General features: G+C 41.1%; 1 protein-coding gene across 2 annotated transcripts in view; it reads right to left on the bottom strand.

Moving 5' to 3' along the window:
- Nucleotides 1–611: 611 nt before the first annotated feature.
- Nucleotides 612–17343, bottom strand: part of LOC124779010 (nuclear factor NF-kappa-B p110 subunit) — a 99167-nt gene continuing 82435 nt past the window's right edge. For both annotated transcript variants that reach the window (XM_047253682.1, XM_047253681.1), the window contains exons 16-20: nt 3657–3770; nt 2517–2750; nt 2220–2340; nt 1946–2106; nt 612–902 (exon numbers count right to left, since the gene is read on the bottom strand). In XM_047253682.1, the coding sequence (XP_047109638.1) occupies nt 795–902; nt 1946–2106; nt 2220–2340; nt 2517–2750; nt 3657–3770 (738 nt within the window). In that variant the 3' untranslated portion in view covers nt 612–794. The remainder of the gene's footprint in view (nt 903–1945; nt 2107–2219; nt 2341–2516; nt 2751–3656; nt 3771–17343) is intronic.

Here is a 17343-nt window from a genome sequence, read left to right as displayed (position 1 = left end):
TGGGGAGTACATTTCTTACGGTCGTCTTCACTAACACCAGCACTATGAATTCTGCAAGTAGGAATCTTGCTCCAACATATCCTTTGAACCCACAATACCCCTGGCCTCAGTATCTGTTGGTGGTTCATGTCCCACACCTACCCACACAGAGGTGTGTGTGTGTGTGTGTGTGTGTGTGTGTGTGTGTGTGTGTGTGGGGGGGGGGGGGGAGCACGAGCAATGCTTATCGCTCTTTTCCCTTCACCTCTTTTTCATGTTTACTCCATTTCATCAAAAATAACTGCTGCCTCCCCCCCCCCCCCCCCCCCCCCCCCGGTTAAATTTTTCGTTGTGTGGTCAAGTTCTTGTTTATATGCTTAACCATAAGGTGCCTTTGCCAGAAAGCTCTACATGAAACCATAATGATACACATATGGCAACAAATTAAAGCTGGAATAATTTGAGCTTTTAAAGTTACAACTGCAAATTAATACTGAAGAACTTGCCTCGAAGCTCATTAGATAAATTTCACCCATTAAGAGAAAATGTTTAGTACATCTTTTGAATTCACTGAACTTGATATGCGGGAAAAAGGAATGGTCAAACTGCATCTTGTGAAATAAAGACATAACTTACATAAATTCATCAGTTCTATTTTACATATAAAACTGTCATAAAATCAACCACAAACAAAATATATTTACATATGGTAGGTATTGTATTAAAACATACAATAACATTTTTTTGTAAAACTAAGACTAAAAACAATGGCACACTTATGGTGGAATAACAGCTTATACAAAAAAACAGTGATCTCAAGATTCCTGGCTGGCAAGCATGAGATCAACCAGCTCCACTGCCTTGTGTTCATCCAAGACATCCAAAAAATTTCGAATCTCCCTCACTGTCGCATTCCCATCAACCTAGAAAAATAGTTAAACTGGTAAGAATTATTTATAATAAATTACTATTGTACATTGCAGAATAAGTTATCGATCTTGGTAGTTTGCATGTGATCCGAGATTAAGAAGAAGTGAAGCATTTAAGAGGACTGATGTTAACTAATGGAAATTCTTGTTTTTATTCACATGGAATAAGCAAGCCTAAAATGCACTAGAACTTCTATCCTAATATACCTTGTGTACTTGAACATGTATCCAATTTGAGAAATTGTCTCATTTTGAGAACATAGAACTACCAAAAAACTGTCAAACTGATTTAGTCTAATGGTGATTCCTTATATGAGCATACTACAAAATCATTGTAACAACAGAAATATTACACTGTACAATACAAGTGAATAAACAGAAGAGCAAGAAGAAAGTGGTGGAGGTCGGTAGTGAGAGAATGTCTCTCCAGGGCATCTAGAGTATAAATTCATGGTAACAGTTGTACCTATTTCTGAACAGCTGGTCAGTATTTTTAATCCAAAACAGAACAAAACTAGAAAATGAAAGCACAGAACAAATACTCCAAAGACAATTATTTTCAGTTGGCATAATTGATCAAAGCCACTTTAACGGATGGTCAAAAGATAAATTAAAATAATTCTATAGAACAGAAGCAATTTGTAGTTAGTTATTACTTAAAATGTTACACTTGAGAGTGCAATTACAAAAACAATGTGAAGGTAAAGGCATAATATTCCCATCACACATGTAACAGTGTCAATGCCATTGTAAGAATACTTGATCAGTTAGTCATCCCATAGGACATATTTCAGTGTATGTCTCCTGATCTCAATCTTTCTTGCACTGTCAACAGCCATGAAATGTAAGATACTGCCAAAGACAACTTTACCAAGAGCTTCATCTCCAAAGAACATATTATGCTGTATTCATTTCCCTCTTTGTGTCCTCTTTTGATTGCCAATTTTTCCCCCCAACTTTCCAAAGACTAAGATGATAAAGAAGATGACAATATAGCTACTGAAACTATATATAATAAATGTAGTTGATTTCCTTACATCAGCGTAGTTGAATAGTAGTCTTGATGGGCTTGTGTTGTCCTTAATACTAGCAATCAGGAATGTATAACCCAAGAGCTCGGCCAGATCTTGCCAACTTCCTGATGAATCCAGGATGTCACATAGCTGAGATAAAGTTTCGGCATTGAAGAGCCCATTTTCTGTAGCAAGAAAAGATTTTTATCTTAAAGTGATTAATTTGAACCAAGCCAGAAATGAATAATTAATTTCTTTAACAGGAAACTGTAGGCAGGAGTCTTAACACCATACATACCATCTGGAATTGTACATTCGGATACTGGGCTCGGAAACATCTCCTCCTTAACTTCAGTAATTTCAGGAGACTGTGTACGTCTTTCTGGTGACTTAGCCACTCCTTGCAGGAGAGACATAATCTGAAAAAAATTAACATGTTTTATTTCTGTATCACATCGGAAATTAACTTCATAAAGTGCTCCCTTGTCTATAAAAAAAGGTGAAGGAGTGTAGCTGGAAAACTGGCATTTTATTTGATAGCATATTCATCCCTAAATTACACACTTCATGTACACATTTATGACATCATACTAACATGTTTATTTTCAACTTCGTCTGGCACAGGGCTTTTCATTTCAGTACTGTTGCTTTCCTTATCTGTGTTGTCGTCGTCGTCGTCCTCTTCCTCCTCATCGTCATCTTCATCATCATCCTCATCAATGTGAAGCTCGTCATCACTATCCTCTGGCTCTTCCTTTACTCTTGATAAATCTAACCCGATGTTACAGTCGCCTTCCATCTGTCCTTCCACACTTTCCAAATTTGCCCACTGTAACATACAATTAAGGCCAGATACGTGGTCAATTGCATTTTCACTTTTCCATGTGCTCTCTCTCTCTCTCTCTCTCACACACACACACACACACACACACACACACACACACACACACACACACGTATAAATTGTTTTATTTATACAATTAACTAAGGCAGGCAAGGTAGTGTACGGCCCTCTGTATGTGCCAAAAACTCTGCTACCCAAAATTAGGTAGGTATAAGCTTCACAGCTTTATATACATAGGGAATTATTATCAAATTACTTATCATTATAAATAACAGAAATTTTATTAAAGATTCAGAATGAGCGATCAGTGATGGTATATCTTACAATCTACTTTAACGCAAAAACTACTGGCTAATTTGCCAACTGAGACACTTCACAGTGAGATAGTGATAATTTGCAGATGTGTGAAAAATACCAACAAGTGGAAGTTGTACTTTCTCAGGAAAGTGTCGTATGTGACAATTAAAATCGAAAGTTCTGCTATTACCCATTCCTTTACTTAAAGGGATGTTTCACAGCCAACAGTGGGAATAGCATGTTTTGTTACATGAAAAACAATCTAAACTATGCTAGCTTATGGATTTTCATTGTTTGCAAGCACCTATGTGACATTTCAAACTGTAAAACAGTTCCACCAAAAGGATCTTTCTCTTTATGGAAGGAAACTGCAATTGAAGATGCACCTTTTCTTATTTGTCAGTACAAAAATATGGCTGCAATGGAATTGTATGAATCTCTGACATCTGTACAAGTAAACGAAATGATCATTTATCTTCCACATTTACTTTAAAAAAAGACAAATGTAAGGAAGAATCACACACAGAAAACTATTTCATGCCTTAATATCTGTCAAAACTATTTTTAAGGTGGAGAACAATGACTTAACTGTACCTTGGTATGATCCAAAATCTGACACAGTACTTTAGCAGCGCGTCCTCCTCTTGCACGCGCTCGGTCAAATGCTGTGTATCCCACCTTATCCTTTTTATTTACATCAATGTTTGTCTGAAATGAATTAAAAGAACATTTTGTAAGAACAGAAACTACAGTAGTAGCAAATGTAAATGAAAGATTGCAAGGCAAGGATAATAGCAACTAGAATTAGAATTAAGGTTTTGACAGTATACAGGCAGCTGGTAATATCAATACATTCATCTGAGCACTCAAGAGTCAGACAAAGGAAATGAAACATACGAATTCTGATTTACTGATAGCATGAGACCACCCCAATGGCAGATAATTATGACTGGTTAAAACAAATGTAATATGGATTCATGTGTGACAGCAGTTAACTATATAAATAGGTAAGTAATGGTTTTCCCTAGACACAAATTTTCTACAAGAGCTGTCCTAGAGAGAATGCAGGAGCATATGGCACTAACAGAACTTATGTACATAAAGTAAGGGAAACATATGTATTGGATCTGCCTCTGCGGAACTATAAAACTAAGAAATACTGTTTATGTTACTGGCATATTTCATAATAAATGGTTCTTGCAGTCAATAACTCTGAATAAAGTATTTTTAGCCAGATCACCTTCTATCAATAACCTAAATAGACCATTAAATTTTTGGCCTAAGGCTGAGTCAAATTAGGTGCATGTGCTTGGCTCCTCCTGGTTTGGCTAATAAAATATTTTATGATACTATCTTCAATAAACTCTGTCATTAGAAGTAATACATACTACTAATGAGAGAGACTGATCAAGGAAGTAGAATGGACATCAAGCTGTGATTCTTAGTGTTTCAAGTTCACTGAGAATAGACAATTTTATACAGAATGGTGTCTGTCACTTGAGTGTATCCAGCGAGACTTTTGCATTGAGCACAAAGAAATGTATCACGTAACAAGCCATGAAAACTTGATAATTTCAAATGTCTGACTACCAGCAACCATGAATTTCCTGAACTTCCATCTACTCCCACTCACCTTCCCAATTTGAGTATTACTATGTTCTCTAAGGAATTTGCTGGTAGATCCTAAACCTCTGAGCATCTTTGTTTCACTTCTTGTATTTCCTTGAGTAACCCCATATCAAAGTGTAACATCTTCACAATGAAGAATGGTGTGAGAATTTGTAGACCTATAAGCACATCACTATTTGGCTAGCAGTGTTCTATGTATCTTAATGCATCCTGATTTATAATCATGCATCCTGATTTATAATCATGTTCAGGTGCTGTAAGAAGTTGGGAAAGGTTGTTTCTATTCCCATTAAGTTTATGTAACCTGTTCTTTATGTGTATAAGCCAAGCACAGTGTGTTACCTACAACTAGGGATAATGAACTGAATATCTTCAGCACCATTTTGAATTATTCTGTCAGCTGACCACAGACCTGCAAATAAGGATGCAGTCCTAAAAATAAAATGGCTATCACTGAAATCTGTCATTACCAAACTGTTAGAATTCAAATTTTTACACAAATTTATGTTTCCTTAGTGTAAGTAAGGGAAGAAAGATGTTTTCATAGCAAAATGTAATAACATTTCTACTGTGCAATTTGCTGTCCGAAGTATTTCAAGCTTGCAAAGTATGAGGAATAAAATGTCTGTGTTACTTTAGAAGTCTAAACCAATTATGATAAATGAAGACCACAATGGTTTACCTATCATTTGAACCATGACCTTGGTTGACATGCAAAACATTTGGCACAATCCTCCTCTAGTAAATGATTGTCTTAAGATCAAAGATTAACAATGCAGCAAAAACAGCAAATGTCTACCAAACTGAAATCACCATTGTCTTTTCCTACACGATGGCATATGGGCAACAATCACCAGTCTTTAGCACTGAGGATGCCTCAGATACACCCCCCCCCCCCCCCCCCACACACACACACACACACGCACGCACAAACTTTGTAAGCTGAATGAAGACAAAGAATAACCTAAGGGAATGTGTGTACACTTAAAGCCACAATACAGCAAAAGCAGTAGAGAATAATTTGTTTATATTGGAATAACAACAACAAAACTCTTTTAATGCAATGTTCTCCCAGTAAAAAAGAACAGGATGATAATAGTTGAAAGTTGAGTATATGCCTTAACCTTAGTAATAATTAAGAAACGAAAGTATGAACTTTTACAAGTGCAGGATGTAAAGTAGGATTACCACTGTTTTTCAACTTTTGCATCAATGAAATTCGACTTGTGCACCAAAGAAACAACAAAAGAAGTGAAAGAAAATGATGGGAGGTGCTCAGCATACAAGAACCAGTGCTAATGTTCTTGAATGACTTGATGGATTTATGCACACATCACCATTTAATCATAACAAAACAACTTGTTTAATGATGATGAAGGAAGGTTGTATGCATGGATAAAGAATCCTAGACACAGCACAAGCTATTTTTACATTGTGTAACAATAAAGCAGAGATACAGAAACCAGATTTAGAACTGTGAAACACTTTCACAGATTTGGATTGTTAACCATGACTTGTTCATTATAGTTTACCAGTTAAAGCTGAGAAATTGCAGAAAGGTAGGGAACTATGGCGATGTGACCTGATTACACTGTCAAAAGGGACCATTAGTTAAAAACTGACTGAAACAGTCAAATAGATACCTTTACAATATGTAATACTGAAGTCAACAGAGGATAAAATTTGAAAAAAGACAAATGTACAAGTAAGAATCCTTGGATAACACATTTACATCTCCATTCTGCAAGTCACCGTGAAGTGCATGCCAGAGGGTACATTCCATAGTCCCAGTTACAAGTGTTTCTCGACATTTCATTCACATATCAAGTGCGGGAAGAATGATTGTTTGAATGCCTCTGTGTCTGTGTGCTATAATTATTCTTATCTATCCTCATGACCCTATGTGAACAATACATATGGGGGTTTTAGTATATTCCTTGAGTAACCATTTAAAGCTGGTTCTTGAAACTTTCTCAGGATAGTTTACTACCTTCAAGGGTCTGCAAGTTCAGTTCTTTCAGCATCTCAGTGACATGTTTTCACAGGTCAAACAAAATCTGTGACCATTTGTGCTGCCCTTCTCTGTATACGTTCCAATATCCCCCGTTAGTCCTATTTGGTACAGGTCCCACAGGCTTGAGCAATATTCTAGAACTGGCTGAATGAGTGACTCGTAAGCAATCTCCTTTGTAGACTGATTGCACTTCCCTAGTATTCTACCAATAAACCGAAGTCTACCACCACAACAGAGGCTAAGTGATCAGGGAAAGCTGCTGCTCACCATATAGCCGATGTGCTGAGTTGCAGGTAGGCAAAACAAAATGAGTCACAAATAAGCTTTTGGGCAGGGCGGCCTTCTTCAAAAATAGACACCCTCCCCCCACCTCTGCAGTGTCTGGCAACTGAGATACACAAAACAAAAAGACAGTCGCAAATAAGCTTTCGGCCAGGGCGGACTTCTTCAAAAATAGACACCCCACCACACACGACTGCAGTGTCTGGCAACTGAAGCCACACTGCACAAAGCAGCACCAGTGCATGATGGGAGTGGTGACTGGATGGGGATAAGGAAGAGGCTGGGGCAGGGAGGGGGAGGGATAGTAGGGTAGGGGTGGCAGAGAGTGAAATGCTGCTGGGGAGCAATCGAGAAGTTAAGACAGAGGGCAGTGTAGGGGGGGGGGGATGGTTTGTGGAAAAAGAGAAGACTGGGTGTGATGGTGGAATGAGAGCTGTGTAGTGCTGCAGCTGGAACAGAGAAGGAGCTGGATGGGTGAGGATGACGACTAATGAAGGTTGAGGCCAAGAGGTTTACAGGAAGATTGGATATAATGCAGGGAAAGTTCCTACCTGCGCAATTCAGGAAAGCTGGTGTCAGTGGCAAGGCTCCATATAGCACAGGCTATAGTAGGTAGTCATTGAAAAGAAGGATGTCAAGTTTGGCAGCGTGCTCAGCAACAGGGTGATCCACTTGTTTCTTGCCCACAGTTTGTCAGTGGCCATTCATACGGACAGGCAGTTTGTTGGTTGTCATGCCCACATAGAATGCAGCACAGTGGTTGCAGGTTAATATTGTATATTGTAAATCACATGACAGGTTTCACAGGCAGCCTTGCCTTCGATGGGATGGCCGATGTTTGTGACTGGACTGGAACAGGTGGTGGTGGTGGTGGTGGTGGTGGGAGGATGTATGGGACAGGTCTTAATATATTATGTTTATTACCAGGATTTGAGTCATGAGGTAAAGGGTTGGAAGCAAGGGCTATGTAAGGATATATATTATTTAGATTCGGTGGACAGCGAAATACCACTGTGGGAGGGGTGGGAAGGTTAGTGAGCTCATTTCAGCACACGACGAGAGGTAGTCTAAACTCTGGCGGAGAATGCAATTCAGATGCTCCCTTCCTAGGTGCTACTGACAAGGGAACCTCCCCATCGCACCCCCCTCAGATTTAGTTATAAGTTGACACGGTGGATAGGCCTTGAAAAACTGAACACACAAAACAGGAAGAAGTCGTGTGTGTGTGTGTGTGTGTGTGTGTGTGGGGGGGGGGGGGGATTAGACAAACTGAGTAGTCCATATCCAAGATAGGCAACATCAAGGATGATATGCACTCAGGAGTGCCGTGGTTAGCATGAGCAGCTACGGAACGAGAGGTCCTTGGTTCAAGTCTTCCCCCCGAGTGTAAATTTTATTTTCACAAAGATATGACCTGTCGTTCGTTCATTGACGTCTCTGTTCACTGTAATAAGTTTAGTGTCTGTGTTTTGCGACCGTACCGCAAAACCGTGCGATTAGTAAACGAAAGGACGTGCCTCTCCAATGGGAACCAAAAACATTTGATTGCAAGGTCATAGGTCAAACGATTCCTCCACAGGAAAACATGTCTGATATATTCTATATGACACTGGTGACGGCACGTGCGTCACATGACAGGAATATGTTGTCGACCCACCTAACTTGTACACTTGGCGAATGGGTAAAAAGATTCTTCTACGGACTTAGGAAGCATGTAGAAGGTAGGAGTGTAGGGAGTGGTATGGGCGAGGAGAGAGGTGGACTCTTGGAGAGGTTTTGGGATGGGCCTAAGGGTATGAGGAGAGGAGGTCCTGCTAGATTTCTGGAATGGGGTCACTGTGGCAAGGTTTGTAGGTGGATGTGTCACACAGTTGGTGAAGTCCTTGTGCCAGGTAATCCTTGCGGTTCAAAACAACAGTAGTGGATCCTTCGTCTGCAAGTAGGATTATAGGTAGGTATAATCTTATCTTTGGACAAAGGCTCTACTACTTTTGTTTTGAACCACAAGGATTACCTGGCAGAAGGACTCCGCAGCTGTCAAATACATCCACCTACAAACCTTGCCACAATGACCCCACTCCAGAAATCCAGTAGGATCTCCAGTCACTCCTCAAATCCTTAGGCCCATCCCAGAACCTCTCTCAGAGTTCATCTCTCTTCTCACCCACACCACTCCCTACACTCTTACCTCCTACATGCTTCCTAAGTCCACAAACCCAACCACCCAGGACACCCCATTGTGGCCGGTTACTGTGCTCCCACTGAGAGAATCTCTGCTGTTGTAGACAAACACCTTCAGCCTATTACCTGGAACCTACCCTCCTACATAAGAGATACAAATCACTTCCTCAACCGACTCTCCACAGTTCCTGTTCCTTTACTACACAGTGTCCTGCTCATCATTGTTGATGCTACTACCCTTTACATTAAACACCCCTAATGCCCATGGCCTTGCCACTGGTGAACATTACCTTTCCCAATGACCAACAGATTGCAAATCAACAACGTCCTTTCTAGTCGCTACGATCAATCATACCCTCACCCACTCACTTCTCCTCTGAAGGCATCACCTACAAACCAATCCGGGGTATGGGCATGGTACCAACCTACTTATGGACCATCTTGTGGAATCCTTCATAAACAACCAGAATCCTAAACCCCTCACCTGTTTCAGATTCATTGATGACATATCTGTAATATGTTTTGACAGTGAGGACACCCTATCCACATTCCTCCAGAACCTCAACAGCTTCTTCCCCATTTGCTTCACCTGGTCCTACTCAACCCAACAAGCACCCTTCCTCGATGTTGACCTCCACCTTTAAGATGGCTACAACAGTACCTCTGTCCATATCAAACCTACTAACCACCAGTAATACCTCCACTTCGACAGCTGCTGCCCATTCCATACCAAGAAGTCCCGTCCACACAGCCTAGCCACCCACGGTCATCACATCTGCAGTGACGAGCTGTCCCTCTCGAAATGCACTGAGGGTCTCACTGAAGCCTTCACAGACCGTAATTAACCTCCCTACCTTGTACAAAAACAAATCTCCCATACCTTAGCTTTCCAGTCTCCCACCATCTCAGTAAGTCCCACTGTCCAGCCACAGAGGAGCATTCCCCTTATAACTCAGTCCCACCAAGGAGCAGAGCATCTGAATTGCATTCTCCGCCAGAGTTTCGACTACCTCTCATCGTGCGCTGAAATGAGAAATGTTCTGCTCACTATCCTTCCCACCCCTCCCAAAGTGGTATTTCGTTGTCCACCAAACCTAAATAATATATATCAGTCTTTTGACTCTTCCTTTTCCTCTACCCCCCCCCCCCCCTCCCCCCACCTCTCCTGTCCTGTACTGCTTCCAACCCCTTACCTCATGGCTCATATCCTTGTAATAAACATAAGATGTCAAAACCTTTCCCATACATCCTCCCACCACCACCTATTCCTGTCCGGTCACAAACATCAGCCATCCCATCGAAGGCAAGGCTACCTGTGAAACCAGTTGTGCGATCTAAAATCTTAAGCTGCAACAACTGTGCTGCATTCTATGTGGGCATGACAACCAACAAGCTGCATGAATGGCCAGTGACAAACTGTGGCTAAGAAACAAGTGGACCGCCCTGTTGCAGAGCACAGTGCCCAACACAACTTCTTCATTTTAACGACTGCTTCACTGCCTACGCCACACGGATCCTTCCCACCACAACAAGCTTTTCTGACCTGTGCAGGTGGGAACTCACCCTGCAATATATCCTATATTCACATAACATACCTGGCCTCAACCTCTGTTAGTCATTTTTCTCACCCATTCAGCACTAAACAGCCCTCATTCCACTATTACACCCAGTCTTTTGACTCTTCCTTTTCCTCTACCCCCCCCCCCCCCCCCTTCCTGTCCTGTCCTCCGTCTAACCTCCCGACAGCACGAGCTGCCCTACCCTCTTTCCGCATCGTCCCTGCATGCTCCCCAGCAGCACTTCACTGCCTCCACTCCTATCATACTATCTCTGCCCCTCCCCTCCCTGCCCCAGCCTCCTCCTTACGCCCAACTAGTCGCCACTAGAATAAGTGTGCTGCTGCTCATAGTGTTGCTACACTGCAGTCGTGTGTGAGCTGCGTTTCTGTTGTCTCTGTCATCTATTTTTGACGAAGGCCTTACTGGCAGAAAGCTTATTTGTGACAGGTTTTTTGTTAAGCCTATCTGCAACTCAGCATCTCTGCTGTATGTTGAGTAGCAACTTTCATTTTTATAATATTGTTACAATCCATCCGGGTTTTTCCATCGTTCAATATCTCATAAAAGATCAGTTTTGGTTCTAGAGTTGCATATGAACATGCTAGGCACACTACTGACTCTGTGGCTTGTCTGAAATATTGAAGAAAGACAAACCTACATTTATAGAAATATAGATAACAGATAGCTACTGTGTTAACTGGAATACTTGAGCTTTTGAAAATATCAGGGATAAAGCACAGGAAATGAAAAGTTACTTGCAACTTGTACAGAAACCAGACAACAGGTATAGGAGGGAAGGACATGAATGAGAGGTGTATTATTCGCCCTGGAGAGTGACCAAGCAGTGAAGGAAAGGTAGGAGATATTTGGAAAAAGTTCATAGAAGTCTATAATAATACAAAATTCAATGTTTGCAAATGACAATGTAATTAGTATGACCACAGAAAGTACAATCAGAATGGATAGCGTCTCAAAAAGACATAAGATGAATATTGACAAAAGAAAAACGAGAGCAATGGAGTGTAGTGTAATTAAATTGGGTAATGTTGAGGGAACCAAGAGTAGAACATGAGAGGCTAAAAACAGTAGAAGGCATCTGCTGTGTGCCCAGTATAATAACTGACAATGGCTGAAGTAGTGATATTATTATGAAGATCATAGACCGCTAATCACCGTATACCGGAGATGCTGAGTCGCAGATAGGAACAACAAAAAGACTGTCACAAAGTAAGCTTTCAGCAAAAAATGCATTCATCTCAATGACTGACACACACACACACACACACACACACACACACACACACACACACACACACACACACACACAAAATCACAGTCTAGCTTCTGAGGCGAGACTGTGAGCAGCAGTGCATTATGGGAGAAGCAATCTTGGTTGTGGGGGTAAGGAGTAGGTTGAGGCAAGGAGTACTGCTCGTGGAAGCATACAGGGACGAGGTGGAGAGATGGTAGCATAGCTATGTGCAGCCAGCAGATTAGACAGAGGGTGGCGGTGAGGGCAGTGGAAAAGGAGACAAGGAGAAAGATGATTTGGTGGAACAGAGGATTGTGTACTGCTGAAATGAGAACAGGGAAAGGGTAACTGGGTGTAGACCGACGACTAACAACAACTGAGGTCAGTAGGGTTATGGAAACATAGGTTGTACTGCAGGGAGCGTTCTCCCACCTGCGCAATACAGAAAACTGGTGTTGGTTGCAAGGATCCGGATGGCACAGGCTGTGAAGCAGTCATTAAAATGAAGCTTGTTGTGTTGGGCAGTGTGCTCAGCTACTGGGTGGTCCAGCTGCTTCTTGGCCACAGATTGGCAGTGACCATTCGTGCAGACGGACAGCTTGTTAGTTGTCGTGCCCATGCAGAATGCAGCACAGTGGTTGCAGCTTAGCATGTAGATCACATGGTTGGTTTGACAGGTAGCTCTGCCTTTGATGGGATAGGTGATGTTTGTGACCGGACTGGTGTAGATGGTGGTGGGAGAGTGTATGGGACAGGTCTTGCATCAAAGTGTGTTACAGGGGTATGAGCCATGAGGCAACCCCCGCACCAATCCCTTGCATCATGGCCCATATCCCTGTAATAGACCTACAGATGCAAGACCTGTCCCATACATCCTCCCACCCCATCAGTCCAGTCACAAGCATCACCTATCCCATCAAAGGCAGGACTACCTGTCAAACCAGTTGTGATGTGCAAGCTAAGCTAACCACTGTGCTGCATTCTACATGGGCATGACAACCAACAAGCTGTGTGTCCGCTTGAATAGCCACCGACAAACTGCTGCCAAGGAACAGCTGAAGCACCCAGTTGCTGAGCGCACTGCTGACACAACGTTTTTCATTTTAATGACTGCTTCACAGCCTGTGCCATCTGGATCCTTACAACCAACACGAGCTTTTCTGAACTGCGCAGGTGGGAACTCTCCCTGAAGCATATTCTACATTCCCGTAACCCTCCTCACCTCAACCTTCGTTAGTCACTGTTCTACACTCACCTATCCCCCTTCCCTGTTCCCACGTCAGTGCTACACAGTCTTTTTACTCCTCTGCTTTTCGTTGCCCCCTTTCTACCACGTTCCGTCTAACTTACCCGACTCTAGCTGGTCTACCCTCTCTACATTGTCCCCGTATGCTCCCACGAAAAGCACTTTGCCATCCCCTACCCCTACCTTGCTCTCTCCCCTTCCCTGCCCCAGCCTCCTCCTTATCCCCAACACTCAAGATTGCTTCTTCCATCATGTGCTGATGCTCGCAGTCCGACACCTTTTTCTTATTTAATTGGATAGATAAAAATCTACCCACCAACGGGTGGCAGAACACACACATAAAAAGACTTGTGATTGGCAAGCTTTTGGAGCCAGTGGTTTCTTCTTCAGACAGAAGGGTGAAGGAAAAGGACTGCAGAGGTTTAGGAAAAGGGATAGAATTTGGTTAAGTCACCCAGAACCACAGGTTAGGGGAGACTTACCGTAAGAGAAAGGACTCTTCCTTCTCATCCTGTACGGTCTCCCCTGACTCATGGTTCTGGGTGACTTTCCCAAAATCTATCCCTTTTCCTAAACCTCTGCAGTCCTTTTCCTTCACTCTTCTTCCTTCCCCCTCAACCCTTCTGTCTGAAGAAGAGCCACTGGTTCCAAAAGCTTGCCAATCACAACAGTGTTTTATGTGTGTGTTCTACCGCCCTTTGGTGAGTAGATTTTTTTTTATCTAGCCAATTAAATATTTTTATCAATAACTGATTGTTTTTGTTGTTATAGGTCTATCTTTTTCATAATATTGTCATTTCATCCTGGATTTTCCATTGTTTAAAGGCTGAAGTACTGGAGATATAAAATGCAGACTTGCACTAGTAAGAAATATGTTCCTGTATACAACAAAGTTGTTAACATCAAATATAAAGTGTTAGGAATTCTTTTCAGAAGGTATTTGGAACACAGCTCTAAATGGAAGCAAAACAAGGATGATTGGCCTCTCAGGCAGGAGCACAATATAAGCTTTTGAAATACGGTGCTACAAGGGAATGCTGAAGTACTGATGATCAGGCCGAATAACTAATGAGGTGGTGCTGAACTGGACTGGGGGAAAAGGTATTTCTGGCATGATTTGGCTAAAGAAGGGACTGATCAGGAGAACAAGGCATCAAGGAATACACACCACTTGTTTGATAATGGAGGGTAGTGGTGTGGGGAGTCCAATAGCTCTAGAAGGCGTGATTACAGTAAGCAGGATCAAATGGATGTAGGTTCCTGCAGAGATGAAGAGGCTAGCACAGTATAGATTAGCACGGAGAGAGCGGTATCAAATTACTCTTCAGATTTTAGGTGATCCCAACATCATGGAGGAAGGGGATAAAAGTGACTGGATGCACTTAAAAACTTCTCGGTCTAAATCAGCTATGGCATGGATGTGCCTTAAATCCCCCCCGTATTTGGAAATTATGATTCTTCAAGTATTACGAGGACTGCCCCAGGGATGTGTGACAGGACCACCTTTGTTCTCTATACACATAAATGATTTGATGGACAGGCTGAGCAGCAATCTGCAGCCTTCTCCTGATGATACTATGGCATACAGGAAGAGCTCTTTAAATGACTGTAAGATGACGAAGAATATCTAGTTGGTGTGAAATATGGTAGCTTGCCCTAAAAACAGAAAAATGTACGTTAATGCACAGTAGGAAAAGCAATCCTGTAATATTCAAGTATGGCATTAGTAGTATGCTATAATATATAGGCATAAAGTTCCAAAGAGACATGAACTGGAACAAGCAGAGAGGGACGGTAGTAGAGAAGGCAACGGGCCAACTTCGGTTTATTAGGAGAATTTTAGGAAAGTGTAGCTCACCTATAAAAAGATGCTGCTTATGGAGACTATTGCAATCCATTCTCGAGTACTGAGTTTTTGGGATCCTCACCAGGTCAGATTGAAGGAAGACATTAAGCAATTCAGAGGTGTGCTGCTCAATTTGTTAAACAGTAGGTTCAATCAGTATATGAGCATTAGAGAAGTTTTCTGAACTCAAATTTGAATCCTTGGAGAGAAGATGACATTCTTTTCAAACTATTGAGAAAATTTAGAGAGAACTGGCACTTGAAGCTCTGATCGTAGAACAATTCTACTGCTGCTAAAGTATGTTTTGTGTAACGACCATGAAGATCAGAGAAACTTGGCTTGCACAGAGGGATATACACTGTTGTTTTTCCCTTGCTTCATTTGTGAGTGGAGCAGGAAAGGAAATTACTGGTAGGTGTACAAGGCACCATATGCATCATACAGTGGCCTTGTGTAGTATGCATGTAGATGTTCTTTACGATGCATTACTCCTGCAGCAATTAAGAGAGACTATGTTATATAAAAATCTACACAGATAAAAAGTTTTTTTCTTATCAGGGTAATGTTTGCCTTCCTGTACTCCTCATACTGTAGGTGCAAAATTGAAAGAGATTCACTTCAAAAAGCTAGAGAATCACTTCAAAAAGCTTTCACCTCTGCAATTAGCTCTGGTGATTAAGTTTGTCCTCAAATATAAAGTATTGTTGAAGCTTGAACAATTTATTTTTCACAGGTGCCCAGTCTCCCAATATGGAGCTTAGTAAAATGTTGGACAATGACTGGACTAAATGTATTGATTAGGTGACTAGACAATCACACCAGACCCTTAGTATTTGTCAGAATGGGAACTATTTAACCTCCCACGCAGAAAATGATACACTAAAAAACTGACAGAGTTCTGATCTTCATGTAACACCATCCCTGACGTGCTATGTAGAAGATGTTTATTCTGCCTAATGTAATGCATTTATTAATAAATAATGCTGTTTGTTCAACACATTTATTATTAAAGAAAATAAGTCGTCTGTCACTAAAATTGACAATTTAAATATGAATGAAGGCTGTGTCAAAACTGTTCATGATGTTTAATTTATGCTCAAGTTGTAAGCTTCTTAGGTGAATAAAACTGGCTGTTTACCACAATACCACAATACTGACCCTTGAAAACTAAAGTGTATTAGCTCACAAGAGGTGTACAAAACTGATGATGGCTGACCACTATGGAAGCTATCCTTTATGCTGCTTTGGTAAATGAGACTTTACTAAAACATCAACCTGTTCTCTCCTATGATCATCAGAACAATACGACGTGTTTCATTTTTTTACCAATTCTACACTAATTTCAATGATGTTACAATTAGAAATACATATTACAACACTTTTTGTGTTTTTGTGCTCACTTATCCTCATATGGGTGTTGGAGTGACCAAACTGTGGAATTTACTTTGCAAGAAAATTGGAAAAATATTACCTATTTGTAGTGGGACAAAGGAGGTTGTGGTCACAGTTTATATCAAGAACAATCAATGGGAAAGTGCTTTAAGGCAGTATCTCCTATGCAAGTAGAAAATTACCCACATTGCTGTATCATTTGCAAATGGTGACCTGAAATTGTTCCCAAGTAATATTGACATCCTTTGTTGATTGTGAAAGAAAATGTTGCTGCAATATGGACCCAACATAGGGAGAAAGCTTAGTTTTGTTCTGTCAGACAGGTAAGCTTGTTTCTCTGCACACGCAATTCTTGCAACTAAACAAGATGACATGAAAGCAAAGATTTGTATCTTATGGGCACTACACTCTTTGAAAGAGGAATAGCGGAGGAATGATATATGTGGTGAAATGTCATCATCATCAAAATAATATTATTAAAAAAAGGGGAGGGGGGGGGAGGGAGTTGGTGTGCACTTGTTGCTGCCTGGAAAATATATAATTATGATGTGTCAAAAGAAGAGAATGATGGCAGTAGTCTTCTTCATTGTAAAAGGAGTTGTGAAACAGACACATTTATCAAGGAGGGATAAAGCCACAACACATAGGAGAAAAAATTACAATGAGTAACTTGACTGATTCAAGAGTACCAAATGATGCAAAATAGTCAGTGAAAAGTTGATGACTGGTTTCTTAGGATGGATAAATGCTCCAAATGCTGTTTTCTCAAAAAGTAAAAGAAATGGAGTATTTATTCCATAGCTTTCGTAGTGCTGTATTTGAACTCTTGCTCATCTACTACCATCTGAGTATTGAGTGGATCCTTGTAACTCTGCCACTT

The sequence above is a fragment of the Schistocerca piceifrons genome, chromosome 1, assembly GCF_021461385.2.
Source record: "Schistocerca piceifrons isolate TAMUIC-IGC-003096 chromosome 1, iqSchPice1.1, whole genome shotgun sequence".
NCBI classification, from domain to species: domain Eukaryota; kingdom Metazoa; phylum Arthropoda; class Insecta; order Orthoptera; family Acrididae; genus Schistocerca; species Schistocerca piceifrons.
The sequence above is the reverse complement of the archived record's forward strand: the minus strand, read 5'-3'. Positions and strand labels throughout refer to the sequence as shown.